General features: G+C 52.3%; 1 protein-coding gene across 2 annotated transcripts in view; it reads left to right on the plus strand.

Moving 5' to 3' along the window:
• The window catches only part of KIAA0556 (KIAA0556 ortholog), a 184340-nt gene that overhangs the window by 88313 nt on the left and 69322 nt on the right, over positions 1 to 26705 (plus strand). For both annotated transcript variants that reach the window (XM_029946662.1, XM_029946663.1), the window contains 2 exons: positions 7520 to 7787; positions 12150 to 12281. In XM_029946662.1, coding sequence (XP_029802522.1) covers positions 7520 to 7787; positions 12150 to 12281 — 400 coding nt within the window. The remainder of the gene's footprint in view (positions 1 to 7519; positions 7788 to 12149; positions 12282 to 26705) is intronic.

Below are 26705 nucleotides of genomic sequence, written 5' to 3' on the forward strand. Positions count from 1 at the left end.
TCATGGCTGTCTGCTCATCTTTATATTTGAGAATCCCACTCCCTCTGCCCATTCTGTTTGATGTAATGTGACCGTGGTGATTGTGAGGTTGGGGTGCAACATGTTCTTGGATGCTGTGTACCTTAGGTATAGGAGCTCCTGCCTACTTGGGGTCGGTGACTTCCTGGGGCATTGCCTGACCTTCCTGCCCCACAGTCCACACTCTGGGCTTCAAGCTGTGGGTGAGCACCTCTGTACTTAATATGCTGGGGAGGAGTCAGTAGCCCCAACAGCAGCCTCCCGGTGAATGCCCCAGGGCTTCGTCTCCATCTTGACTCTGGACTCAGCTGTATACAGACACATGTACCACCCCTTCTCTAGATAATGTTACTGCCCATGTTTTGGTCTGAAGTTTGCCTTGCCTTTAGTTATTCATCGATGTAATCTCTGCTCTACTTTCAGGCATTCCTCAAAATTTCTAGTTGGCTGGCGGCATTGTTTGTCTCTATCCCCTCATCCCTGTGCAGTTTCCTGCAGCCAGCCCCCGCTCTGGGTAGGCTCAGACGATGCTGAGATGGCACGCTGATGCCAAGGCGTCTGCCAAGGGCCTCATGGCCAAGGAAGCAGGCGGACAGCCTCCCATGCCCTTCTGTCTCCCCGGCCCTGCTCTTTCCCTTACGTCATCCCACTCCCTAAGGCAAGGATAGATTTGCTCTTCATAATGATAGATGTTTGAGACTGGACTCCGTGGTACTTCATCAACAAATTTAACTTTGAATAAAAATTAGTAAAAGACAATCCAAGGTTGAATGGGACAGAAGGAAAGTATCAAAAACTAAACAGCACAGGGGTATTTGAAGCATATCACATATGACTCAGATTTTCCAAGTCACAGTTCCGCCAGAATCGGTGTCAGGAAAGGTGATTTCTAAAATACACAGTGTGGACCCTCAAGTTAGGGCTCAAGTCATTTCATTCTGGGAAGCTGGTGGTCCAGGAGCTGCCAGGTTTGAGGCTTGCGTTGGGTTCTCAAAGCCTGTTGCACTTGTAATTTCTTCTAAAATGGCTGTTTTTGTCTCCAGATTGGAAATTCCATGAGAGCAGACATGCTCTCTGCCTGGTTCATTCCTCTACCCCTAATATTTAGCAATCAGACACACTTATTGGGATAAATATACTCCACAGTAAATAGCTGTCGAATAAACGAGTAAATGAAAAGAAAAACAAATTAGTCAATTAACCCCTCCATGCACGGTAAAAATCCTTCCTGGCCCAGGCAGATTAATATAAATGTGCACTGTGATTCATATAAGGCAACGGTGTGAGTGGGAATTACTACAACGAACGCTGGTGCCGGACTTCAAGCATTCCAAATCCCAGTGTTACAAATCTGCCAACCGAGGGAGGGACGTTATTGGAGCCTGGTGGGGAGCGGGCGAGCTGGCTGCAGGTTAGCGACCTCCACCCCAGAGTCTCCCCCTTCTTCTTGAAAACTGTCAGAGTGTCCACTATGGCTTTGTGGTCTAAACACCCGATCTTCCTGTAGGCACAACCGGGAGGCTCTGAGACCTGAAGGTGAATATGCTGTCATATCAGTCTGAAGTTTTCTGTAAAAGCAAGACCTCTGTTAAAGCCATCACGGAACCCTGATTCATAGCTATTATCTCACTGCAACCCTTTAGCAACCTTGTCAGGTCGCCAGGCCACATTTTCCCATATTAGGAGGGTTGGGGGGGGTGCTTTTGGCCCAGAGACTAGCTTGGGGACACAGGGTGGCTGGAGTCGGGCCCAGAACCAGGCCCGGAACTTAGACCCAGCTGTTCCCTTTTCTGAGCGTCGTATGAGGTTTAATGCTCCATCCACCAACATGCAGCCGCTCTTCAGCACATTTAGGGACCTCAAGGCAGCTTTGTGTCAAAAGCTCTTACGGGCGGCTTTCATCAATTCCATGCAAACCGCCGGACAGTCCCCTGCTCTGGAGAGCACTTGATTCCAACGCATCGGTACCAAGCAGGGGATAGACATGCGCACGCGGTGAACGGGCTCTGCTGGTACTTAGATGGGTGCCCTGAGCCTGTGAGATGAGCACACCCACCGGGAAGCTGAGGTACAGAGGCAGCAGTGAGATACGGTGCGTGGAGAGGTTGGCGCGCTGGCCCGCGTGCAACAGAAACTTCATAATTGGCAGCTGCTGCTCTTGGTGTTCTGGTTATTGTTCCTGTTACTGCCAACACTTCATGTTTATGGCACCCGGGTCCCCTCTTTGCCTAGCCCAGCAGCAAGAGGCAGATCAGGCACGGGAGCCACTTATCCACTGACCATCAACCCCCTGCCGCGTTTTAGCTGCGGGTCCGGGGTCTGTTCCTCCCTCCGCCTCCCCGCTGGCCTCTCTGTACAGAGGACTATCTGTTGCAAGGGTGTGAACTTGACCTTTTCAACACTGAACACGGAGGGGCCCCTGGGGGGCTCGGTTGGTTAGGCATCGACTCTTGGTTTCAGCTCAGGTCGTGGTCTCACGGCTTGTGAGTTCGAGCCCCACATCTGGCTCTGTCCTGACACTATGGAGCCTGCTTGGGATTCTCTCTCCGTCCCTCTCTGTCTACCCCTCCCCTGCTCGCTCACTCGCTCTCTCTCTCTCTCTCTCTCTCTCTCTCTCTGGCTCTCCATCTCTCCAAAATAAATAAATAGAAACTTAAAAAAAATTTAAACACTGAACACTGAAATCACAAGATGGTAAAGCAAAGCTCTACAGTTAGTGTTCACAGAGAAATTTCTGGATGGCAGCTTCAAAGCCACCTGTGGATCCCCCTGTACGGTATTCCTTTGAAGCCGCGACAGGTTGGTTTTCAAAGCAACCAGTCCCAGGCTCTCATCTTTCCAGATGGAAAGGTTTTGAAACGGCCTTCACGGGGGAGGATTGTCACTTACTCTGTCTCCCCTTTGTCCCTGTGGCAGATGGTTTCCAATCACGCAGGTATTCTAAGAGCCTGGGCTCCTAAAGTTAGCTCACCCAGGGCGAGCGAGTGTATTATTTTCCTTTGTGAAAAAGACACCAGCCCTGCAGAATCTAGGCTTTTTTCTCATATGTATTTTGTAAATACAATCACGACATTGAAATTTGCACTAATATAACAGAAGCAAAAGCCAAATGAAATCAGAGGAATTATTGAGTTCAAATTTCTTTTTTTTAATGTTTATTTATTTTTGAGAGAGAGAGAGGATCCAAAGCAGAGTCTGCACCAACAGCAGAGAGCCCAACATGGGCATTGAACTCATGAACTGTAAGATCATGACCAGAGTTCAAGTTGAACATTTAACCACTGAGCCACGCAGGCGCCCCGAAATTCACATTCCTTGATCACAAGAGAGGTTTTTAAAGATATCTAGTCGGGGGGCGCCTGGATGGCTTAGTCGGTTAAGCAGCCAACTCTTGATTTCGGCTCAGGTCATGATCTCACAGTTTGTGAGTTCGGACCCCGCATCAGGCTTTGCACGGACAGTGGAGACTGCTTGGGATACTCTCTCTTTCTGCTTCTCCCTCTCTCTCTGTCTGTTTCTCAAAATAAATATGTAAACATTTAAATATTTTGAAAAATATTTCATTGGTTTAATTCATTGCGAAAAATAATATTAACGGGTCAGCATTGCCATTTTTAGAACCTCCATGTGTTTCCATTTAAGATGGACTTGAAATGACTGGCGGCGATGGGAAATGAGGTCGGGGGTCCACCCACACTGCCTGATCTCCTCTGGCTTTTGTTAGCTCAGCTCAGGCCTGAGGTTTTGAGCAGCGCATTCTGGCCCATGATCCAAGTGTGCATAATTGTCTAGTGTATATTTGGTCTCTAAATGGGTTCCGTGTTTAGCGTCAGACCTTTTACCAGAGTTTCCAACTCCATATTCTTTATTTTTATTTCACCCTGCATGGTTTGGATTTTGGTTTGGGAGGGTTTTATTTCCTGAAAAAGACTCAGGGGTGCTATATTCCCAGAGTTTCTTCCTGGTAGACTTGGTAGCCTGTTTTTTCTTTCTTTCTTTCTTTCTTTCTTTTTCTTTCTTTCTTTCTTTCTTTCTTTCTTTCTTTCTTTCTTTCTTTCTTTCTTTCTGTCTCTTTCTCTTTCTTTCCTTTTTTCTTTTTTTTTAAATATTTTATTTATTTTTGAGACAGAGAGACAGAGCATCAGCGGGGAGGGGCAGACAGAGAGGGAGACAGAATCAGAAGCAGGCTCCAGGCTCCGAGCTGTCAGCACAGGGCCCGACGCAGGGCTGGAACCCACAAACATGAGATCATGACCTGAGCTGAAGTCGGAGGCGCCTCTCCTTCTTCCTTTCTTTCTTTTTTTTTTTATTTGAGAGAGAGAGAGCATGCACTGGAGTAAGAGAAGGGCAGAGGGAGAGAGACAGAATCCCAGGCAGGCTCCATGCTCAGTGCAGACACTGACATGGGGCTCAATCCCATGACCCTGGGACCAGGACCGAAATCAAGAATCGGATGCTCAACTGACTGAGCCACCCAGACGCCCTGATGGCCTGTTGTTTTGAAATCTGGACCATTCGACTGGATATTTTAAGTCAGACAGACACTGGTCCATCATCTTCCGGAGTCAGGTGCCGCTGCCTGCTGCTCTCTGAGCCGCTCTCTGCGGGGACAGGATTTGTTCTGGAATAGAGAGCAGCTGCTGTGGTGATGGCTGACTGTCCAGGGTCCTCCACCCCAGCCTCCCTACCACTCCTGGGGGGAGCTTACTTATTTGCCAGAGCGAGGGACAGGATTTAAATGTAAATATAAATATGTCATTTTATCCTAATTACAAAATTGGATATGTATTTAAAATTTTAAAAAAATAAGTAGGGGCACCTGGGTGGCTCAGTCGGTTGAGCATCCAGCTCTTGATTTCGGTTCAGGTCACGATCTCACATCATGGGTTTGAGCCTCTGTATTAGGCTCGGCACTACACGTGGAGTCTGCTTGGGATTCTCTCTCTCCCTCTCTCTCCACCTCTCCTCTGTTCACACACACTCTCTCTCAAAAATAAATAAATAAACCTTAAAAAAAAAAAAAAAGTAAAACAAAGTGGAAAGAAAGTTCCCGTAATGCCATCCCCAGAAAGAACACTGTTCGTAGTTTGGTGACTATTTTTCCAGTCTTTTTTTTTTTTTTTTAATGTTTTGAGAGAGAGATTGAGCACGGTGGGGGAGGGTCAGAGAGAGAGACACACACGGACTCCGAAGCAGAGTCCAGGCTCCGAGCTGTCAGTACAGAGCCCGACACGGGGCTCAGACTCACAAACCGTGAGATCATCACCTGAGCCGAAGTCATACCTTAACCCATCAAGCCACCCAGGCACCCCTATTTTTCCAGACCTTTTTTATGCATATTTGCATATACACACAGAAACCAGTTTTTAAAAATTGGATGTATTCTATATGTGCATTTCTCAACCTGCTTGTTTTTGCTTAAACGTATGTCTCCCTAGCTGTCTGAGTAAGGGCACGAGAGCTACCTCATTTTCGAGGCTCTCTTGGTGCCCACTTGATGCACCATTGAGCCCACTTCTCTCACACATTGAGATCATTCTCTATTATCAACAATCCCTCCATGATCTTCTAAAACTGAAGGATAATTCTCAGAGAGACTTGGTCAAAGGGTGTACACCCTTCATTTCTAGCCCACCATCGCATACCCTGTTCACTTCTAGCCCATCATTGGTCATCTCTGCCTCCAAAATGCATCTCCAAATGCACCTGCTGTCCCCACCTCTGCACCCACCTCTACCTTCCCCCCTGCCGCTGTGCATCTGTGTGCCCTGTTTCCACCCCGGCCCCACCTCTCAAATTCCACTCGGTATCCAAGGGCCATCATGATCTATTTTTTTTTATTTTGAGAGAGAGAGAACATGAGCAGGGGAGGGCCAGAGAGAGGCAGAAAGGGCATCCCAAGGAGGCTCCACACTGTCAGTGCAGAGCCCAATGCTTCCTGACTGTAGAGTTTGGAGAGTACGAAGCCTTCTTGCATTCTGTCCCTCGTCTCTTCCTTTCGGTGCCAGCTGCCAGTGTTTCCGCTGGAGTACCGTTCTCAAAAACCAGATGGTCTCCGATGCACATCTCTGGGACTCCCTCCATGAGGCAAGAGGTTGCTTCACACATCTTTTCCTGGAGAACTTCCCTGTCCCTGGCTTCTGCTGAGATGCCTGACAGCATCCGGGAGTCCCAGGTCTTCAGAGAACCCTCCGCATGATCGAACACGCCAAACTTTGGATCCTTCTCAAGTGCTCGCAAAAGGTCATCCAGCTTGCTCAGGCATCTCTCCAGAGCATGTCTCTCTGACTGTGAATCTCCTCATTTTAGCATCTTGTGCAACCCAGATAGACTGAGAGTTCGCCACATCATCACATCTCCGTTCCACGTACCGCTTCTCACGTAACCATAGACACGGTTCAGCCAGGCTCCCGCCGCCACCTCACGGGATCCCTCCTTCCCTGGTTTCCATAACTCCTTATTTCCCGAGTCGCCACAAGCACCATATTTGGCGTCTGTCACATTTCTACCATCATCTTTTTACAATGATTTATCTAAGGTGATCAAAGTATTCTAGTGCCTCTCTGCCTCCATGAGCTCTCGCTGATGCACAGGGGCCAGGGGTTAGGACGTGGACGTCTCTGAGGAGTCCTTATTCAGCACGCCGCTAGTAACAGCGAGTTAACTGGCCACTCACAGACACCAGCAAGCAGTCCTGATCGCTTCTCATTTTCTCAGAGCTGTGTTAGACGACACGAGCTATGGTAGTAGTGTCGCTGGGCTGACCGGACACCTGGGTTTTCCCAGAGTCCCGTTTAACATTTTTGTCCCAGGGGAAGTGGACTGGTGCCTTCTTCCCTGTCAGAAGCATCCTGGCCAGCTGGTGATCAATTTTCTGGTCACTCCAAGCATAGAGCTTTATGCTTGGCCTTTAGATTGTAAGTCTACCGTCTCACGGAGATGTTTGAAAAAAATGGCCACGTGGGTATGGTTAAGTGCTAGATCTTAGGCTACTTAGGTGCTTCCAAACATCCTTTAGTATCTAGGATAGGGCCCCCCTCCCCGCAACTCTCTGCCAGACATTTTACCATCTAGAATTTCGGGGTCATTTGGAGGCCTTTGGGGTTTCGTATTCAACGTGTGTTCCCACCAGCATTAATATCACCTCATTAGATGTGCACCTTCTCAGGCCTCATGCAGGACCCACCAAATCAGAAACTCCAGGGGTTGGACCAAACCAAAACGTTTGTAACACACACGCGCGCACACGCGTGCATGCATGCACTCTTCGTGACATCGCAGGTGTGTGACCACAGAGTGGCTCATTTGTCCCTGCCGTTCTCATCTTCAGGGCGATGACAACACGTGTGTTGAGATGATGTTGGTAAAAGTCCGTTTGCTGGAAATAGTGCATTAGTTCTAATGACCTAGTTTCAGATGAGTTTTTCTCAAAGTAACATATTTCTTTTCTTTTTCGGTTTTTTTTTTTTTTTTTTTGGCCTCTCTTCTTGACTTTTGGCAGGAGCTAAGAAAAAGCCTGGAATGTAGTGTCAATCGACAAAGGAAACAAAGGGATGGCTCCAGCGACGAGTATGACTCTATCGAAGAAGATGTGCTCTCTGAGCCTGAGCCTGAGGAGCGGGTGCTGGGGGGCCACCCCAGAGATGACCCCGTCCTTTCCAGCGGGGACTCAGTGCTGAAGGATGTCCCCGGTGACCAGGAGATGGAAGGAAACCCTCCCCAGGGCCCAGACACCCTCGTGGTGCTGGAATTTAACCCAGCTTCCAAAAGTGAGCTCCGTCTTATGTGGCATGTCTTTGCCTTTGGCGTCTCTGGGTCTAACAGCGGGACTGGTGTTTCTGGCAGAACTTGGGGTTCAGTCTGGGTGGTCCGACTCACAGGCCAGGGAGGCATATCCGGCAGGTCTCTCTGCCAGTTGCAAGACGCAGGGGCTCCCAAAGGCCTACAGATGACCCTGAAGTCCCAGATGGCAGGTGTCTGAAAGTTGGTGTTGGGGGGTAGCCTGTGCGTTGTGGGAAGTGTAGCAAGGTCTGCGTGCCACTAGTGCGTACCGGCTTCAGCAGAAGGGGCTGTATTGGCTTGGATAATGAGGAGCCCGGGGCCGCCAGGAACTCTCCCCTCTCCTTCCCCACCCCCTTCTCTTCTCCTTCCCTTCCTCCGTCTCATCTCTGCCCTCACGTGTCTTAGTACCATTCTGAGGTGGGCTCTTTACATACAGACACAGAATTGAGACACTGGATTAATGCCTCCATCAGAAAATGGATTTTTCTTCCTAAAAGCTCCAGGCCTGGCTCTTGAACCCGCATTGGGTCACATCTCTGAATAGTCACTGTGGCCCTGATTGACCAGATCCAGCCAATAAGGCTATGGGTGTGGTCCCCACCAGCCAAACCTCATGGACAGACAGTTGTTCCCAAAGGAAAGTCAAGGTGAACCTTGAAGGAGGGGAGCGCACTGGGCAGGCAGAAACAGCAGCTGGGCACAGGAGGAGGTTTTCCAGAGAGGACCCTGGAAAGCAGAGGAAAGAAAAGAGTTGACGAGGGGGTGGGGAGGGGCCTACCTGTCACAGTCCCTGTGCCCATGCCCGAGCTGTCTTGGTCTGTGCCTGCTCTTCCCTCTCCTTTCTGAGCACATCCTTCTCGAAGCTGGGTGTGACACGAGCTTGGAACCAGATGTCAAGGCCAACCAGCTGGGAAGCGTGAGTGACCTTCAGGGAAGAGGAATAAGGGAATGTTTGAAATCAGGCAGAGTGTATCAGTCTGCTCGTGCTGCATACCAAAGTACCACAAACATGTGAGGAGCTCAAATAGCAACAGAAACGTATTTTCTTATAGTGCTGGAGGCTCTAAGTCCAAGGTCAGGCTGTCAGCAGGTTGTTTTCTCCTTCAGCCTCCCTCTTTGGCATGGACATGGGCATCTTCTCCCTTGTGCCATCACATGACCTCTCCTCTATGTGTGGCTGGGTGTCCAATTCTCTTCTCCTGACAAGGACATCGGTCAGATTGGATTAGTGCCCACCCTAATTGACTCATTTTTCCTTAATTACCCCATTAAAGACCCTGTCTCCAAATGCAGTCACAGTCTGAGGGCCTGGGGATTAGGACTTGAACATATGAGGGGTTTTAAGAATTAATTAATTAATTATTGAGAGAGAGAGAGACCAGGGGAGGGGCAGAGAGACAGGGAGAGAGAGAATCCCAAGCAGGCTCCGCTCTCAGCACAGAGCCCAAAGCAGGGCTCAGACTCAGGAACCATGAAATCACGACCTGAGCTGAAGTCAAGAGTCAGATGCTTAACCGACTTGAGCCACCCAGGCGCCCCTTGAACATATGGGTTTTGGGGAGACACAGTAATGGGCAGCCCTGGGAATGTCCACACCCAGTGGCTGACGCCTTCAGAGAAGAGAGCATTTGTCTGAGACATGCTGTCATTGTGCTCTCTCGCCTCCAGACCTTTGCCTGGACTGCTCCCTCTGTCTAGATGACCACATCTCTCCCCTGCCCTCAGATCCCTGAGCCCTGCCTCCCTACTCTCCCCTCAAGCCTCAGCTCCGGGGCCACTTCTTCCAGGAAGCCTTCTTTGCCCTCCTGGTGCAGCCAGGTCGGTCGGGGCCTCCTCGGCTCTTGCGGTGTCGTTGTCATCATGGTGCTGGTCTTGCCGTGGACTCCCGGGTGTCTCTCTGCCCCTCTGGTCTGTGGCTCTGCTGGGGCACGGACCAGCGCTTCCCCTCCGGTGCCGCCCCGCACTCAACCTGGCATGTTCAAGCCACCCAGGGGACTTTGGTCAAACCTGCGGAGGTTTTATGCCCACCTGCTACCATGCCCTGCGCTCAAAGAATGTTAACACGCTCATGATTTGCACTGAGACTGCCAGCAGCGGTGTGTGGCTTCTCCAAGGGGCGGGGAGGCCAGGGGAGGGCTGTAAGGAGACTGCGCGAGCCCCCTGTCTCAGAAAGAGGGCACAGCAGTCACTTGCGGGCTGACAGGCCAGGCCACAGACAGAGAACAGCTGCACCCCCAGCACCGTAGGAGAGGGACCCTGGAGCCTAAAACAAAAAGTGAGAACTTCGCTTTCTTGACATTTGGCATTTTTTCACCATTAGATTGTTGGGCAGGCCCCACACTGACCGCGACCACATCTGCCCTGGGCCAGGGCTCCCTAAGCTGGAGCCACAGAGGGGCGGATGCCTGCCTCCCAGGGCCCCTCGTCTGCAGCTTCTGGCTGCTTCGTTAGCCCCAGCAGGACAGGAGCAGGTGGAGGGTGAGGGGCCTGTTGCAAGGTGGCCCCAGACCCTAAACCAATAATGACAATTGCCAGCATTTGCAGAACCCTGACGAACAGGTGCCAAGCACTGTTCCAAGGGCATGGCACGTGTAGTCCTTACCACAACACCAGAGCAAACTCGGTCATTGTGCTTGATTTACGGATGGGGAAACTGAGGCACAGAGCGGTCAGATAATATGCCCAAGGTCACACAGCTAGGGAGGGGCAGAGTGGGGTGGAGGTGTCTGAGCCCAGAACCCGAGCTCTTAATCACTAGGCTAAATAAATAAGCCAGATCAAGTTATAAAGCAGTAGTTGAGCTTTGTAGAGCCAGTAAGTAACCCCGCTCCACTCTCTTCCCTCCTAATTGAAACAAATTAGAGCATGGGTTTGGGAATCTGCTAGAAGGAGAGCAAACGACCCACCTTCCCAACTGAGAAGGGCCACATTGCTGGCCGCTCAGTGCTGCCCCACTCAAGTTGGCAGACCCCCCCATCCCAGATGCTGGCAGAGCCGGGCCACTAAGGGCACCAGTGGAGGGGAGGGATAAGGCACGTGTGCCCTGCGGGCAAGCCCTCTGGGGGAGCGGGAAGAGGGGCTGCCCGCCCTGTCCCATCCCACGTGTCCTCTGGTGCGAGAGGGCTGGCGCATGCACAGCACAGAGAAAAGCAGAAGTTATTTTTCCCAAACCTGGAAAGGCAAAGGCCAGGTCATGGGTCAGCTTAGGAATTCAGGGAGGAGGAGACGACGGTGCCAAGAGCCTTGAACGTTAATAAGATTATAAAATAGGACACAGGTTGGGGGGGGACTTGGGGGTCAGAGTAGGACCTTGCCGGCTGGAGTGGCCAGAGGAGACGATGGTGAGGCTGGGCGGGAATGGAGGGAGCCACTGTGGGAACAGCATTCCGGGGGCAGGGAGTAGCGATTGCAAAGGGCTCGAAGAGGGAACGATCTTGGCGCACCCGGGGACAGAGAAAGGGCCGGCGAGTGTGTGACAAGTGTGGTGCGCGAGGAGGCTGCAGGGGGGTCCCAGGCCACCTTCCGTGAAGACTCCAGGACTCCAGGGTAGCACCAAGCTTCTGGATACTTTGGAGCCCTAGAAAATATCCTCATGTAGACTTTCGAGAGGCAAAGGCAGGCCTGGGGGCCGCAGTTCTAGGGGGTCATCTTATCCAGAGGAGGGGGTGGTAGACAGGGAATATGGAGGCTCAGGGCAGGGCTCCAAGCCAGGCGGGCCTGGCGAAAACCCGCTTCTATCACTCCCTAGCTCTGTGACCTTGGACCAACAACCTGAACCTCAGAGCCCTCTTCTGTAATAGGATGTATTAGTCCTCTGTCGCTGCTGTTACAAATTATGGTGAACTTGGTGCATCGGGCATCGTTTCCTGTCCCCCCCTCACCCCCCGCGGCGCAGGCACCCTCCCTGGGGATGTGTTGGCCTGAAAGCGCAGCTGTGTGCCTTTCGCTGTTCACACGCTCTGTTCCCTGTGTCTGGAATGCGCCATCCCCATGCCTCTGGTAACATGCGGGTCACCTGTCAGGGCCCTCTCGCTGTCTGCTGCACACCTGCTGGCCCCATGCTCCCAGCTGCGTGCCCCTCCGTGGTGCCGGAACCTCCTTCTGCCCCAGAAATGTGAAAATCTGAAAACCTATACCTAGAATGTATCCCAGATTGTTTCATTTATTTGCCAAAATGTACCGCATCGTGCACACCTCTGTTCCCAGCTAGCGCGGTGCCAGGCGCAGTGTAGGGGTTCAGCAAATATTGGTTGAATGAATAAGTGACCAAACCAACAGACCCCCAAGCAGGATAGGACAGGAGCTGCTTGCGCTCCGTGTCTGATATATAAACCACTGTTTTCTTACAGGTAATAAGAAGGAAAGGAATTTGTCTGCCAAGCGGAAGGACAACGCTGAGGTTTTCATTCCCAGCAGACCCGAGCTGAACCTGAACCCCCAGCCCTCTGCTGTGCTCCCAGACCAGGAGAAGGCATGTCCAAGTAAGAGTTCTGACAGTGCTGGAGCAGGGCTGAGGCTGGGCCTGGGTCCCTCTCAGGGGGGTGCTGTGACAGCGTCTTCGCTGTGTTACCTCTTTGTCAAGGCCTGAGCTCACCTTTCCTAGATGTGTTGCTAGTCAAGGTCTCCAGAGAAACTGAACCAATAGAGTGTGCGTGCGTGTGTGTGTGTGTGTAAAAGTCCAATCTGCCAGATGGGTCGGCAGAACCAGGAAGAGCTAGTGTCCCAGTACATAGGCCATCACACTGGAAGGGTCAGAGTTGCAGGTGAGAGTCCGTCTTGTTTGTTCGAGCCAGGCCCTTCAACTGATTGGACGAGGCCCACCCACACCATGGAGGGGAATCTGCTTTATTCCCCACCTGAAATGGAACCTTCATCCAGAAATGCCTTTTCAGAAACCAGAGTAGTGTTTAACCAGATATCTGGGCTCCCTGCGCCCAGGTCAAATAGACACAATAAAAATAAAACCAAGCATCACAGCTACTCACCCATTCGATAACCCAGACGTGGCTATAATTGAAAACCTATTTTAGTTTTGGTTTTGCTTTTAGATGATGATTATTTTTTTACTTTATATGGATGTCGATACATGCCAATGGTACTAAATTCTAATCGTACCGAAGAGTTTGTGGTGAAGTCAGCCTCTTGCTCTCCTAATGAGACGAGAGGTCACACTCGTTGAGTACTTACTGCGAGCCAGGCCCCACCATCAGCTTTTGGTTATGTCATTTGTAATAAATTATAATCCTCACACACAGCCTTTGAGGGAGACCCAAAGATTGTTCCCATTTCACAGACGAGGGCTGAGGCACAGAGCGGTGTTGAGTCCCACAGCTGCAAAGTGGCCGATGGAGGCCCCAAGTCCTGGTGGAGTGATTCCATGCTGTGTCCCGGGGATCTGGAGGGCCCATTTCCTGCAGGGACAGGCCCAGGGACCTGGTGGTGGGAACAGTCTGGTGATCTGCACACATGCTCCCCGAGCCTCAGGCCTGGGCTCGAATGTCCTGTCCCAGCAGCTCAGGCCAGACGGAAGAAGAGAAATAACAACAACAGTTGTCACTTCCTGAACGTGCGCTCCAGCTCTGTAAATACTGTCTCTGTTCGGATTTCCCCGGAAGCCAGCCCTGAGATAAGGATTTGAGAACGAGTCATTTAGTTGCAAGCTGGGTCCCTGTGGGGAATGGGAAAGGAAGGAGCCCAAATTGTATCGCCAAACAAGTTGGCTGGGTGGGGGGTGCCTCCTGGCTGGGGCGTTCTGGGGGACAGTGCTGGACCCAAGCCTCCGCGACTTCCTCCCGGAGCAAGGGGGCCAGGTTCTTACACACCCCTCTGCGGTGCCCCCTGCCACAGGGCTGTGGACAGAGGTTTGTCTGAGGGGCTGTAGGCAGGGCGGCACCAGTATCTGATTAATTCTTACCACCACCCAAACCCCAGCTGAAGGAGAAGACACGCTAATACAAGGCAAGGCATGTCTGGTGGCAAGTGATTTTAAAAGCGCGTCTTTAAGGGAAAGAGTCCGGAGCGCCTGGGTGGCTCAGTTGGTTAAGCATCCGGCTTCAGCTCTGGTCATGATCTCACGGTTCGTGGGTTCAAGCCCCGTGTCGGGCTCTGTGCTGACAGCTAGCTCAGAGCCTGGAGCCTGCTTCAGATTCTGTATCTCTCTCTCTCTGACCCTCCCCTGCTCATGCTGTCTTTGTCTCGCAAAAATAAATTTAAGGGGGAAAAAAAAATAAGGGAAAGAGTACGCATCAACCCGTGTAACTAAAAAGTTCAATAGATGGAGGGGTTTTAGGCACAGCTGCATCCAGGAGATTAAAATCAGCAGCCGTCCTCCGTCCATCTTTCCAGCCAATGTTCTTTGTGCCCTTTGTGCGTGGGCGGGCTCTTAAGGGTGGTCAGACAGCCACCAGCAGCCCATAGCCCAGCAAGGCTGGCGGAAACAAGCCTGACCACCTACTAGCTCTGTGGCCCCAGGCAGGTTACTTAACCTCTCTGAGCCTCATTCTTCCATCTGCCAAGAGGGAGAAGCAGCACATCCTCCTCCGAAGGTTTGCTCTCCGGATGAAAGAGCTGGATGCACAGGACGCTCAGAGGACCACCTGGCGGAAAGCGAGTCCTCGGCAGGGTCGGCTGGCACTGTTCCCCAAACGGCCAGCAAAGCCTTGGAGCTGGAGTCAGGGGTGGTTCTGTGAAGGAGACACCGGTGTTCTCCCCAGAGGCAGAGGGACTGGGTGCCAGGCAGCAAGCTCCAGGAAGGCCCTGGATGGTGCCACCCCTTCTCCCATTTCACAGATGAGGAACATAGAGGTTACCTGCCTGGAATAACAGGGCAGCAAAGCCAGGATTCACACCCAGGCTCCAGGGCCCATGCTCTGGATGGCTGTGCCAGGCTGCCCTCGCCCCTGCCCCCTCCCCCGGGGCTGGCTGGTCACAGAGGCGGCTTTGGAGGCACCTGGGGGGTGGCCCTGACAAGCTTGTTTGTGGCGCAGGCAGTGTTCGGCACAGGTTTCCAGCCCGGTGCAGGGAGCACGGGGCTGGGGAATCAGGGCAGCAGTCAGGGCCGGCAGCGAGCGCCCTGGGAACGTGCCCTGGTCCGTGGGCAGGGCCAGCAGGGGAGGCTGGGCCGTGGGGCCCGGGCCCGGGGCCGCAGGTCAGGGCCTGCCCCAGTCCGGCCCCGTCCATCCCCAGATGGGGTTCTGGGTAAGGCAGCAGGTCATTTGCTGTCTTCTTTGACCTCACCAGAAACCTGTGCGCTAAGCACCTACTACATGCTTGCCCTGGTCCAGGCCTTGGTGATCCAATGAGCAACGTGCTGTTCCTCCTCTCTTGGTGTTAATATTTCAGTGTGTTGGGATAGATAACAACCATGGCAACTGCTTAACGCTGGGCAGCGTGGTTAGAGGAGGCCTCCCCGAGGAGGGGGAACGTGACCTGAGACCCAGATCAGGTCAAGGACTAGCCCTTTGTGGAAGGGGAAAAAGCCAGTGCAAAGGCCCTGCGGTAGGAAAGAGCCGCTCAGTTGGCTCAAGAATCAGCAAGAAGGCGGCAGGCCAGAGCATGGCAGCTGAGGTGGGGTCACAGGGGTGACGGGCCAGGAGAGGAACTTGGTACAGACCCGCTTTGCATCTGCCACATGGAGTGTGGCGTGTCGGGAGCCAGGATGGATGTGGCACTGCAGGATGGAGAAGGCGGTGGCTCAGTCCCCGAGTCTCACCAGTGGCTGGCTTCCTGGCGGCAGCTGGGCTTGGTGAGGAGTCTGTTGTTTATCCCAAGCAAGCAGGGGCGACAAGCTGGGGGATGGGAGCCTGCCGTGATAGGACGGAGAGCCAAGGGAGTGAGGGGGACTCCCTGTCACCTGGCTGGCGTAGGTTCTGAGACCGAGCAAGGGAGCATGGAGACCCAAGCAAGCCAGGTCCCTGGAGCCAGGACCTGTGTGTGGACAGCCAGTGATCAGTGCTAAACGGGGCGGCAGTGGCCTGATCTGTGTCCGGCCTCAGCAGCGAGCGCCCCGGACCCACCACCAGACAGAGCCCGCGGCGACCGAGTCATCGGCATCCTACCCACACAAAGAGCCCGAATCCGGTGGGCAGAGTTAGGACCAAACTGGTTCCTGGGACTTCTTGGCAAAACCAGAGCCAAGAGAGATGCTGGTGCTGGGGTGGGGGGCGGAGGAAGGGAGACATGGAAAGGGAATCGCTGTGGAAGTGAGATGTTGACAAGGGCATGTCAAGGTCACAGCCACTGATGGGGTTAGAGATACCATGTTTGTAAATAGGTAGTGTGAGACATCGTCTATGGGGGGGAGGTAAGATGTAACATGTACAATGCCAGAAAAACCTGGTGGAGTTTGGATCCATCTGCCTTGGTTGGATGAACAGCCAAGAAGCTGGGGAGGAGAGAGAGAGAGAGAGAGAGAGAGAGAGAGAGAGAGAGAGAAGGGGCGGGGGGGGGGGGACAAGCGAAGGGCCCCCTGGTGGCCAGCAGCAAGGGGAGGGTGCAGATGCTCATCCCGCGTGATGATGGCTCCGTTAACCGCAGCTTCAGTCCACAAAATTCGGGTCTGTACTGCTGGTGTTCACTCTTTGTGAAAAAGTGAAAAAGGGCTTTCCAGAAGGTTCCGCCCCAACGAGCTATTAAAGGAAATGAAACCCAGGGTAGCGTACCTCGGCGCGGGAAGCCTTCTGGAGCCCCCGGCAGGAGTGAGAGCAGGACCATGGTGGTCAAGCACCCTTCCCAGCTGCCCCTCCGGGCTCTCTAGGACTCCCCTCCTTCACGTGTGCGTCCCGGTCACTAAGTGTTCCGTGTCGGGGTAGTAAAATGCAGAGCCAGCATTTACAAAGCACTGAACCAAAAGAGCCCTTTTATACCACACATGTAATCTTGCATTTAATATCGAAATCACCCCGTGCAGCCATTAGCAACACCAGTATACAAAGGAAACCAAGGCACAGAGAGGTTGAGGAATCTGTCTAAAGTCACACAGTCAGTGAGGGCCGAACCCAGTGTTTGAAAACCTGGCCTGAGAGTCTGTTTCCTTAACGGCTCCACAGCACGGCCCCTCGCCTGCCAACGAAAACGTGATGTGCTTACAACACACCCGCATCAGGCTGGTCCTAACCGAAAACGAGCCTAAAATCACAGACCTGAGTCACAGGAGAATCATGCATCAACTAATAGTGCATTTGTTTCCTGAGGCTGCTTCCTTAACAAAATACCTCAGTCTGATGGAGTCAAGCAGCAGAAATGTACTGCCTCACGGTTCTGGAACCCAGAGTGCAAGACTGAGGTATCAGCAGGGCCGTGTTCCTTCTGGAGGCTCGAGGGCAGACTCTGTCCCAGGCCCCCCTCCTAGGTCCTGGTAGTCCCTTGTCCCGGGCGACCTAACGCCACCGTTCATGTGGCCCTTTGCTGCGTGCGCATCTGTCTCCGTGTCCGGTCTTCCCCTTGCTGTAAGGACTCCAGTCAGACTGGGTGAAGGCCCACCCTCGCGACCTCCTTTTAACCCAGTTATCTGCAAATATCCCATTTCCAAGGAAGCTCATGTTGCCAAGGGTCTGGGGGTTAGGGCTTCAGCATCCTTCCCGGGGACTCAGTTCAACCCATAACACAGACCTTCAGGGACAACATTTTGAGGAGTAGAGCTTAATTAATTAACCCATGGCCGGCCATTCTCCAGAAAGCTCTGGCGTATTTTAACAAACTACGTGTAGCCTGTGGCATGAGACCTAACAAATATGTAAGGAAGTGAGGGGGGAGGAGAAAAGGAGAGAAAACACGATGAAGCCGGGGGTCAGGGAGCAAATGGTCACGCGAGGAGGTTACAGTTGTGACTCGGAGCTTCCTGGCCACCGCGGCAAAGAAGCATCATTCATATAAAAAAGGCACGTCACTGGGTCCATCTGATCAAAGTCAGATCACCCGCTGTCCCTGGTACTTGGTTCTTAGAGCAGTTTGTCCCATCGGCTCCCCGGAAGAGGACACTGTCTGAGGTGATGGAATCTTCATTTTGAGCAGGTTTGGAGCTCAGCCTGTCAAATATATCTGGCCCCTACACAGGCCAAATCTGAAGGAAGGAAAGTTGAAAATCATCGCGTTGTCCCCACCCTCGCACTGGAGCCACTTTTCACACAGGGAGTAGGCCCTGGAGGTCAGAAGTGCAGGTGGCCAATGAAACCCTTGGAAATCCCTCAGACTGATGATGGGGGGCAGCATGGCCGTGTGTCTCTGTAGACAGCCCCAGAGCGTCAGCTCCCCTCCAGGGTGGGGACAACCCCAGCCTCTTGGCTGAGCCCCAAATGAGGCCGTTGGCTCTGTTTAGGATGCGGGTTGCAGTGAAAATGTGTGTTATTTATCTTTTATTGATGGATTGATTTAAATTTTTCTTTAAATGTTTGTTTATTTTTGAGAGAGAGAGAGAAAGAGATGGAGAGTAATGCAAGAGGAGCAGAGAGAGAGGGAGACACAGAATCTGAAGCAGGCTCCAGGCTCCGAGCTGTCAGCACAGAGCCCGACGCGGGGCTCAAACCCACAAACAGTGAGATCAAGACCTGAGCCCAAGTCAGATGTTTAACCAGCCGAGTCACCCAGGTGCCCCAAAAATGTGTGTTTTTAGATGCTGGTGTTGTGCTGGGGTGCTGGGTGTGCACAGCCCCAGAGGCACAAGGAACCAGATACTTTGTGACAAGACGGTGAAATCAAATCAGCTCACCCTCTCCAGGCAAAATCTGGACTGCTTATATGCCTTATATTTGTGGGAGGCTCTCTTTTGAGGGCCATGCACAAATCAGCCTCTTCATATCTCCCTGGTGAATGGAACCTTTTGTCACCGCATTGTCCCCTTTTCAATCTAGTGATCCTCTTTGGCCTAAAACCCAACTTTCTTTTGGTCAGTGTTTACCTGGTGTGTCTTCTTTTCCTCCTTTGCTTTGAAACTCTCTCCTTCCTTACGTTGAAGTTTGTCTCTCATAAGCAGCCTGTAATTGGGTTTTATTTTTATCCTCTAACAATCTACGTGTTTTAATGGGCACATTTAATCCATTTACATTTAATGTAATTGCTGATATACTTGAGTTTAAATCTACTATTGTATTGTTTGCTTTTTATTGGTTCTGCCTGTTTTATGTTCCTCTCTCTCTCCTTTCTTGCCCTCTTTGAACTGATTACTTTGTTATTCCTCCTTTCTCTCTCTATTAGCTTGTTAGTTATACATTCTTTTATTATTCTTTCAGTCATTACCCAAGATTGCAACATGCACTCCTGACTTATCTGAGTCTACTTTAAATTAGCAAGTTTACCACTTCTCATTCAGTGAAAGGACCTTGCAACTCTGTAACTCTATTTATTTCCCTCCCAACTTAAATGCTATTATTGTCATGCTTTTTAATTCTCTCTAGATTTTAAACCTCACTAGATGACGGCATCGCCATTATTATCACTATTATTTGTAATTTCACACAGTAGTAATCCGGACTCCCCATGCTGCTAACCTCTCTGTGCCCTTCGATCCTGGCTCTTGCTGGGTCACCCTGACTCTCAGGCTGTGACCCCGAGTCTGTCACCAGCTCCGATCTGCCTCCCAGCTTTGCAGCCGCTCGGCTCAGAACCAACCGCTCCTCATGGGTTCACCTCTCTGAGTTTCCTTCTCCGGCCTACTTTTGGCCCTGTAATCCTTCACATCCCTGTTCATTCTCCATGCCTTCAAACAAATATCTTTTTTTCAATCAGATTTGTCTGACACCTGAGCCAGCTTTTCCAGTTGTGCTCTAAGAAGGAGTTGGTCTGGATTAACACTACCAGAAGCACCACCCATTGCCTGCACTCTATAGCGTTGTTTCTCTCATTGCCCCTTTTCTTTTGGCCAAGGTCATAAGATTGAATTTGTGTCGATTACATGTGCATAAAATGCCGGAGAACTTCATTGCTCTCTGTCACTGGAACTGTCCTGGTCTAATGAAGGGGCCTCATGTCTCGTGTCCCTCCCGTCTCTACCCAGGAGTCTTCCATGAGACTTTCAGAGACCTGTTGGCTTATTGAGGGGGAAAGAGCATTAGTCTTGAATGTAGAAAGTTTCCTGTCCAAGTTGTCAGAATGCTCTAGGGAAGTGATATGTCTGAACCACTTTTCCCAGACAAGCTGCTGACCATAGAAATAAGGTAACACCCTCAGCGTGATGGACTAGAGACCCTGACAGCCCGGCACTTAGCATCTCTTTCAGGCGCCAGCAGCAGAAAGACCATGCTGCCCAAGTCCAGAGTCTTATAGTTAGTCCGTGTTCATTACTAATAGCAAGGGACAGAAATCCAAACTGGCTAACGCAACAAAGGAAAATGTATTGCTCACAGACCTGCAGAGTCCAGGACTGTAGATGTGGCTTTAGGCATGGTGGGATCTAGGTGCCCAGATGACATCACCAGGAAGCTGTTTCATCATCACTTAGCTCTTCTCTCCTCCAGTCCAGCGGGTCTCAAACTTGGAAGGTGCATTAGAATTCTTTGCCAAGAAAATGAAAACACAGACCGTTGGGCCCCAGCCTCAGCTTTTAATTTGATCCCGTAACAGATTCCGATGATGCTGATATTACCAAGCCGGATATCACACTTTGAGAACGACATCTCTAGTCTCAAGCATGGCCCACCGAGGGCTCCCCACACAACCCCCCTCACACACCTGCCATTGCCTCTAGGCTCTCTACTGGCCCAACAGCCCTAGAGAAAGGGACTGCTCCTTTGCTAATAATTCCAGCAGAGCCCAAGAACCAGCTCTCCCCTGAATGGATCCCCAATCTCCGTGCTCAGGGAAAGGCTGGGCGAGGAGCAGGGTCGGATCTGTCTAAACTCTGTAGTCTGAGAAGAAAGGCGAAGGGCTGGTTTCCCCAAAGGAAAACATGGGCCCTGTGATGGTGGTCCTGCAGCAGGGAAGGCAAGAGCAAACTGCTGTTCATTTCATGTACAAATTAAGCACCAGATGCTCCAGGGGCAGGATGTGGGTCCAAGGGCGTCTTCCCTAGGAGGACAGAGGAGAGTCACATAGCCTGGGTGTCATGGGGAGTCCTGATTGCCTGCCTCAAAATTCACGTGCATTCCCGGGGCTGAAAAAAGAGACACTGGTCAGATGATGTGGGTTCAAGTTCCAGACAGCACCTGCCCACAGAGAGGCCCAGAAATGCTTTCCAGACGGAGGAACACAGGCCATGTGTATCAGCTACTCATAGCCACTTAACAAACTGCCCGCAAAAATGCGGTGGCCTGAAACAACAACCCATTTTTGTTCAGGAGTCTGCAGGTGGGCTGGGTGGCTCCAGGGTGGACTGCTGAGCTGGGTGGTCTCAGACAGTGAGTCCCTCACATGGCTGGCAGGCCACTTAACCCTAGGACCTCAGCAGGGATGCCCGTGTCTGTTGCACGTGGTCTCATTAGCCAGTGCCCAGTGGCATTGGGGAAGCAAGAGGACACACCCCATTGTGTAAGTGCTTTATTTTTTAATTTGTTTACCATTTATTTATTTTTGAGAGACAGAGACAGAGCATGGGTGGGGGAGGGGGAGAGAGAGAGGGAGACACAGAATCCGAAGCAGGCTCCAGGCTCTGAGCTGTCAGCACAGAGCCTGATGCGGGGCTAGAACCCACAAACTGTGAGATCATAACCTGAGCCGAAGTCAGACGCTTAACCGACTGAGTCACCCAGGCACCCCTGTAACTGGTTTTTAAAGACTATACTTGGTCGTGACTGTCCAGTGGCCTGTTGGCCACAGGAAGTCTCCGAGCTGAGCCCAGCTAGAGAAATCGACTCCCTCCCTTGGTGGATGAGGCTGCATGGGGGTCGGCCGGGGAGGAGTTTGTGGACACTGGTCACAGCCTCTGACACCACGGGCCTCGTGGCCTGGTGAGGCTGCGAGGTTGTGAGCTGCAGGAAGGGTTGAGTACTCGGGTGTAGACCATTGTGCTCGGTATGGCCCCCTTCCCACCTGCCAGTTGGAGTTTAGAGGTGAGTGCGGGCATCTCAGGATTTTATTTTGTTCAATTTTTTTTTCATGTTTATTTGCTATGTTTGAGAGAGAGAGAGAAGGAGAGAGCACAGGGGAGGGATGGAGAGAGAGGGAGACAGAGGGTCCAAAGTGGGCTCTGCATGGACAGCAGAGAGTCTGATATGGGGCTCGAACTCATGAACTCTGAGACCATGACCTCAGCCAAAGTCCAACGCTTAACAGACCGAGCCACCTGGGTGCCCCTGCATCTCAGGATTTTAGGGGTGAGTGTGGGGGTCTCAGGACAGAACAGGGCTGAGTCAGCTGTTCCCCTGGACCTTTTGCCTCACAAGTGCAGTTTCCAAGCTGATAGTCATGTGACCATAGGGAGTGGAGGTGCCCTGTGGAACCCTGAGGGGTTGTGACCTGTCTAAGGGGGCCCCACGACCCAACTCCAGCATACAGTCACCACATGGGAATGCCATCTGGTCGGAAGTTACTGGATCATATGATTTTTTAAATGTTTGTTTATATTTATTTATTTATTTATTTATTTATTTAGAGAGAGAGAGAGAGAGAGAGAGAGAGACAGTGAGTGGGGGAGGGGGAGAGAGAGGGAGGCAGAGAATCCCAAGCAGCCTCTGTAGCCATCTGTGCTGAGTCAGACACAGGACTTGAACCCACAAACCATGAGATCATGACCTGAACCAAAACCAAGTCGGATGCTTAACCGACTGAGCCACCCAGGCACCCCCGGGATCCTATAATTTTCCAAGAAACTCCAGGATTTCCCATTTTCAGGTGGATTTCCTCTAAAAAAAATCATCATCTACTCCCAATAAAAAAAAAATAGTTAAAGTCACACAACACTCAGCAGCCAGCTGTGGCCCGTGGGCTGCGGCTCACGATCTTTATGAAAGACCCGTGTTATTCTCAGACTGTATCTGTCCTTCAGCAGATTCCCAGGTGACCGCAAAGGCCCCACGCACGTGGTAAGCGGTGATTTTGCAGAGACTCTGAATTTGGGTGTTTTGGGGTCCCAGCTGGCAGAAGGGAAAAGTCACCTGGCCGGGGAGTCCCGCATCCCGCCGTCTTTTGTGACATGCGCTGTATTCATGGTAAAGCTCCCAGGTTGTTGATGCTCTATCTTTCTCTGTAAGAGAGAGAAGAGGCCAACTTTGGTGAAGAGAAGAGAAAGCGAAGTGACCGGAAGAGGGACGGTTTCCCACCAGGAAAGAGCAGCGTGTGGGATAAATTAAAATGTGCAGTGTGCCTCTTGCTGGTGGCACAGATTTGTCATGTGAATAAATCTGCCATTCGCTAGGTGTGTGACGAAAATAAATCCACCCCCCTGCGGGGCTCGGGCTGGTGCGGAGCTGGCTCACCCAAGTGAGCAATGAGCGAGCATCAGAACGAGTTAGAAGGTGGTCACCTCACAGGTTGTGGGGAAACGCACCGTAAACACAAGCTGGCCGGCAGAAATGGGGTTCGGGGGGGACGCCAGCCCCGTGTGCCAACGCCTCTCAGCAACCACGGGTGGGGACAGCTCTGCTAATGGAGCTGCAGGATCGTCCTTCGCTCGGGGAAAGGGTGATTTGATTTTTCAAAGCGTCTCCTCAGCATAATAGGACTCAGAGGGCACAGGCAGCTGGAGATGATCCCGTTGCCCAAGGAGACTTCCCTCCCCGGTGAAGTCCGCTTGGGGCAGAAGAGACTGTGTAGACAGAACCGAGTCCCCCCGGAAGAACACGCCTCCCTTGACATCCAAGAAGAGGCGAGCACAGGGGTGCAGCGACCGAGGTCCGAGGGTTGTCTCGGGAGCACCGTTCCCCCCAGCCCCAGACCACTGAGGCACGAGAGGACGGGCCACCTGTGCACATAAAGACCGGATCAAGGGAGGGGTCACCACACGGCTCCTTGTGGACCGATGTTATAAGCGCTCCAAGCAGGAAATGGAGAAGGAGCTTATGCTGTGCTCTTGGCGCTGCCCGAGCCTTCCACCAACGCAGGGGTTCACACCCCGCTGTCAGAGCCTGGGCACACTTGTCTCTTTTTATAGACCTCAGTCCCTTATTTATAGAATCATCTAGAGGATCTGAAGGGGCCTTGGATTTTCTAGCTCTGCCGTAGTGCAGATGATGGAGCTAACAATGTGCTTTGGTGCTGTTCACAAACACCGAGACTGACAGGGTCTGGGGTCGAAATGATTTTCCATTCGTTCCTTTGACAAAAATCATGCCAGTCGCCAGGGTTGTAGCTTGAGGCCTGTGGGGCTGACTTGGCCTCGGGGTTGCAGGAGGACCCAGCCCCCAAGCCCCGCCCACCCCAGGGCCTTGGCACCTGCTGTTCCCTGGCCCAGGAACCCCCCACCCCCCCATACACACACCGCCCGCCGTATGGGGACTCACGGGGCTCACTGCCGTCAGGTGTCCACTCAGATGCGGCCTTCCCTCACCAAGGGTCTCAGATAGTGTCCACCTCTCCATCCTCTCCAGCCTTGACCCTTGCTTTGTTTTACCCCCACGCATCCCCACCTGCCAGTTGGTCTGGTGCGCACCTGCGCGATTCACGTCTGTCTCTGCCCCACGACTCTGCAGGTTCTGCCAGAGCAGCGCAACATTCTATTTCTCGTGAAGGTTGAGAGCCCGTGCAATTCATACGTGTGCCTTGCTGGGAACCCGTTTCCGCTCTAGCCTCCCTTGGGGTGAGCGTGTGGATTTTTCAGGTCTGGCTTCAGTGTAGCTCATGACCAAGTCCTGGCCCCCCAGCCACTTCCAGGCCCTGAGCCCCGCGTGGCTCCCTGCCTCCCCCCAGGGGACATTTCCATGCCCCTAGCAAGGGTCCCCACCCCCATCAGCAGGTTAAGCTCTAGCTGCTTCCAGCCCTCACATTCTTTCTGCTCAGTGTTTGGGTCGGCGATAAAGCAACCTTGCCCAGGGTGAGCAGAACCCCAGGTCACTTTTCCAGCCCGTCCTTACCTTCCTGTCCCCAATGAGGAGCGGCGTTGGGGCCATGACAAAAGAGAGTACATCAGAGTTAGAAAATGACCCGTGCCCCACTTGCTGTTTATCGCCCAGGATGGCCATCCGCAGCCATGCGAGCTTCCTTTGGGTGCCCTTGACCCTCCTGGGAGAGCAGCTTGGACGTGTCGTGGCCCTGGGATAGGCCAGCCCCTTGGGCTCTGTTGGCCTTCATGAGGTTTCTTAAAAACCAGGCTAGTCATGAACAAGTAAAATCAGGGGATTTCACGTAGATTTCTGATTTAAGCTTTTCTTGGGGGGAAAAAAGGCAACACTAAGAGCGTAGACTTACCTACGTTGGGGCGCCTGGGTGGCCCAATCAGTTAAGTGTCGGACTTCGGCTCAGGTCATGATCTTCCAGGCTATGGGTTCGAGCCCCGTGTCGGGCTCTGTGCTGACAGCTCAGAGCCTGGAGCCTGTTTTGGATTCTGTGTCTTTCTCTCTCTGCCCCTCCCCCACTCGCTCTCTGTCTCAAAAATAAGTAACCATTTAAAAAATTAAAAAAAGAAAAGAGTGTAGCCCTTTATGGCATGTGCTGGCTGGAGCTGGGCTGTGGGCCCTGACCCGGGGCCTTCAAATTCACGGCCACTCCCTGGGTGCCTGGTTGAAAGTGATATGTAGCTGCCGGGTTTCTGTTCGTCTCCTCCCAGTGCATTCCGGATGTCACTTCAGACACACCGCACTCCTCACACAACACTGCAGAAGAGTCAAGCGCTCCAATGGGCAGCGCCAGTGCTCTGCATGGATGGCTTCCTGAGGTCGTGAAGGTGGATGGATGCCATTTTATATATCCCAGGAGGTCACACCTGTGAATTCCCATTGTTACCTTTTTTAAAAATGTTTTTTATTTATTTTTGAGAGAGACAGTGCGAGGAGGGGAGGGTCAGAGAGAGAGGGAGACACAGAATCTGAAGACAGGCTCCAGGCTCTGAGCTGTCAGCACAGAGCCCAACGTGGGGCTCGAACCCACGAACTGTGAGATCATGACCTGAGCTGAAACTGGACGCTTAACCGACTGAGCCTCCCAGGTGCCCCCCACTTTGTTACCTTTGACATTACTGCTAAATGATGCGATCCAGTTGCTTCTGTTGAATTCACGCCTCCAGCGTAGACCTTCTCCCAAACTCAGACTCAACGTTTGTTTGCGCAACCCAACGGCTCCCTTGGATGCCAGAATCACATCTTGGACCCTGTCTGTTTGAGCCTGAGCCCCTGCTCCACCTACAGCCCTCCCAGCTCCCCCTTCCTCTCACCCAGCCACATCCAACCTGTGCAGAAACGCCGCGGGCCCTGCCTTCAGCATACACACAGGAACTGAGCACAGTCTGTGTTACTCCGCTGCCACTGCCTGGTCTCCCTGGTGTCACCCTCCAGCTCCCTTCATTCAGTCTGTCCCCCACTGAGCACCTCAGAGCAAGCACTCCCTTGCCCTAGAGCCTGCAGTGGCTCCCCATGCCCTGAGTGAGCTGGCCCTCCCACCCCACTTAGGCCTCCTGAGCCTGTTTCCCCGGCCGCCCCCGGGCACTCAGAGCTCACCTCCCGGGTGCTCGGGCCTCAGCACCGCCTCCAGCCCCGCTCCCTTCTGCTCTGCCTGTTTTTCCATAACATCTGCCATCTAACACCTCGGGTTGTTTATCATTCCCCGGCTTATTGTCTTACTGTACAAGGGCTAGGTTCTTGGTCTGTCTGATCACTGCTGCGTCCCCATGGCCAGGGACAGAGCCTGGCACATCAGCGCTCCATAAATATTTGCCAAGGGGCTGAAATTCAATAGGTCAAAGCCTCTTTAAGCATTCCAATAGAAACATCTTGAGTTCTGTTTTGATGCTTTTTGTTTTGTTGTTGTTTTTTTTTTTGAGAGACAGAGAGAGACAGCATGAGCAGGGGAGGATCAGAGAGAGAGGGAGACACAGAATCTGAAGCAGG

The sequence above is a fragment of the Suricata suricatta genome, chromosome 8 (assembly GCF_006229205.1).
Source record: "Suricata suricatta isolate VVHF042 chromosome 8, meerkat_22Aug2017_6uvM2_HiC, whole genome shotgun sequence".
Classification (NCBI taxonomy): Eukaryota; Metazoa; Chordata; class Mammalia; order Carnivora; family Herpestidae; genus Suricata; species Suricata suricatta.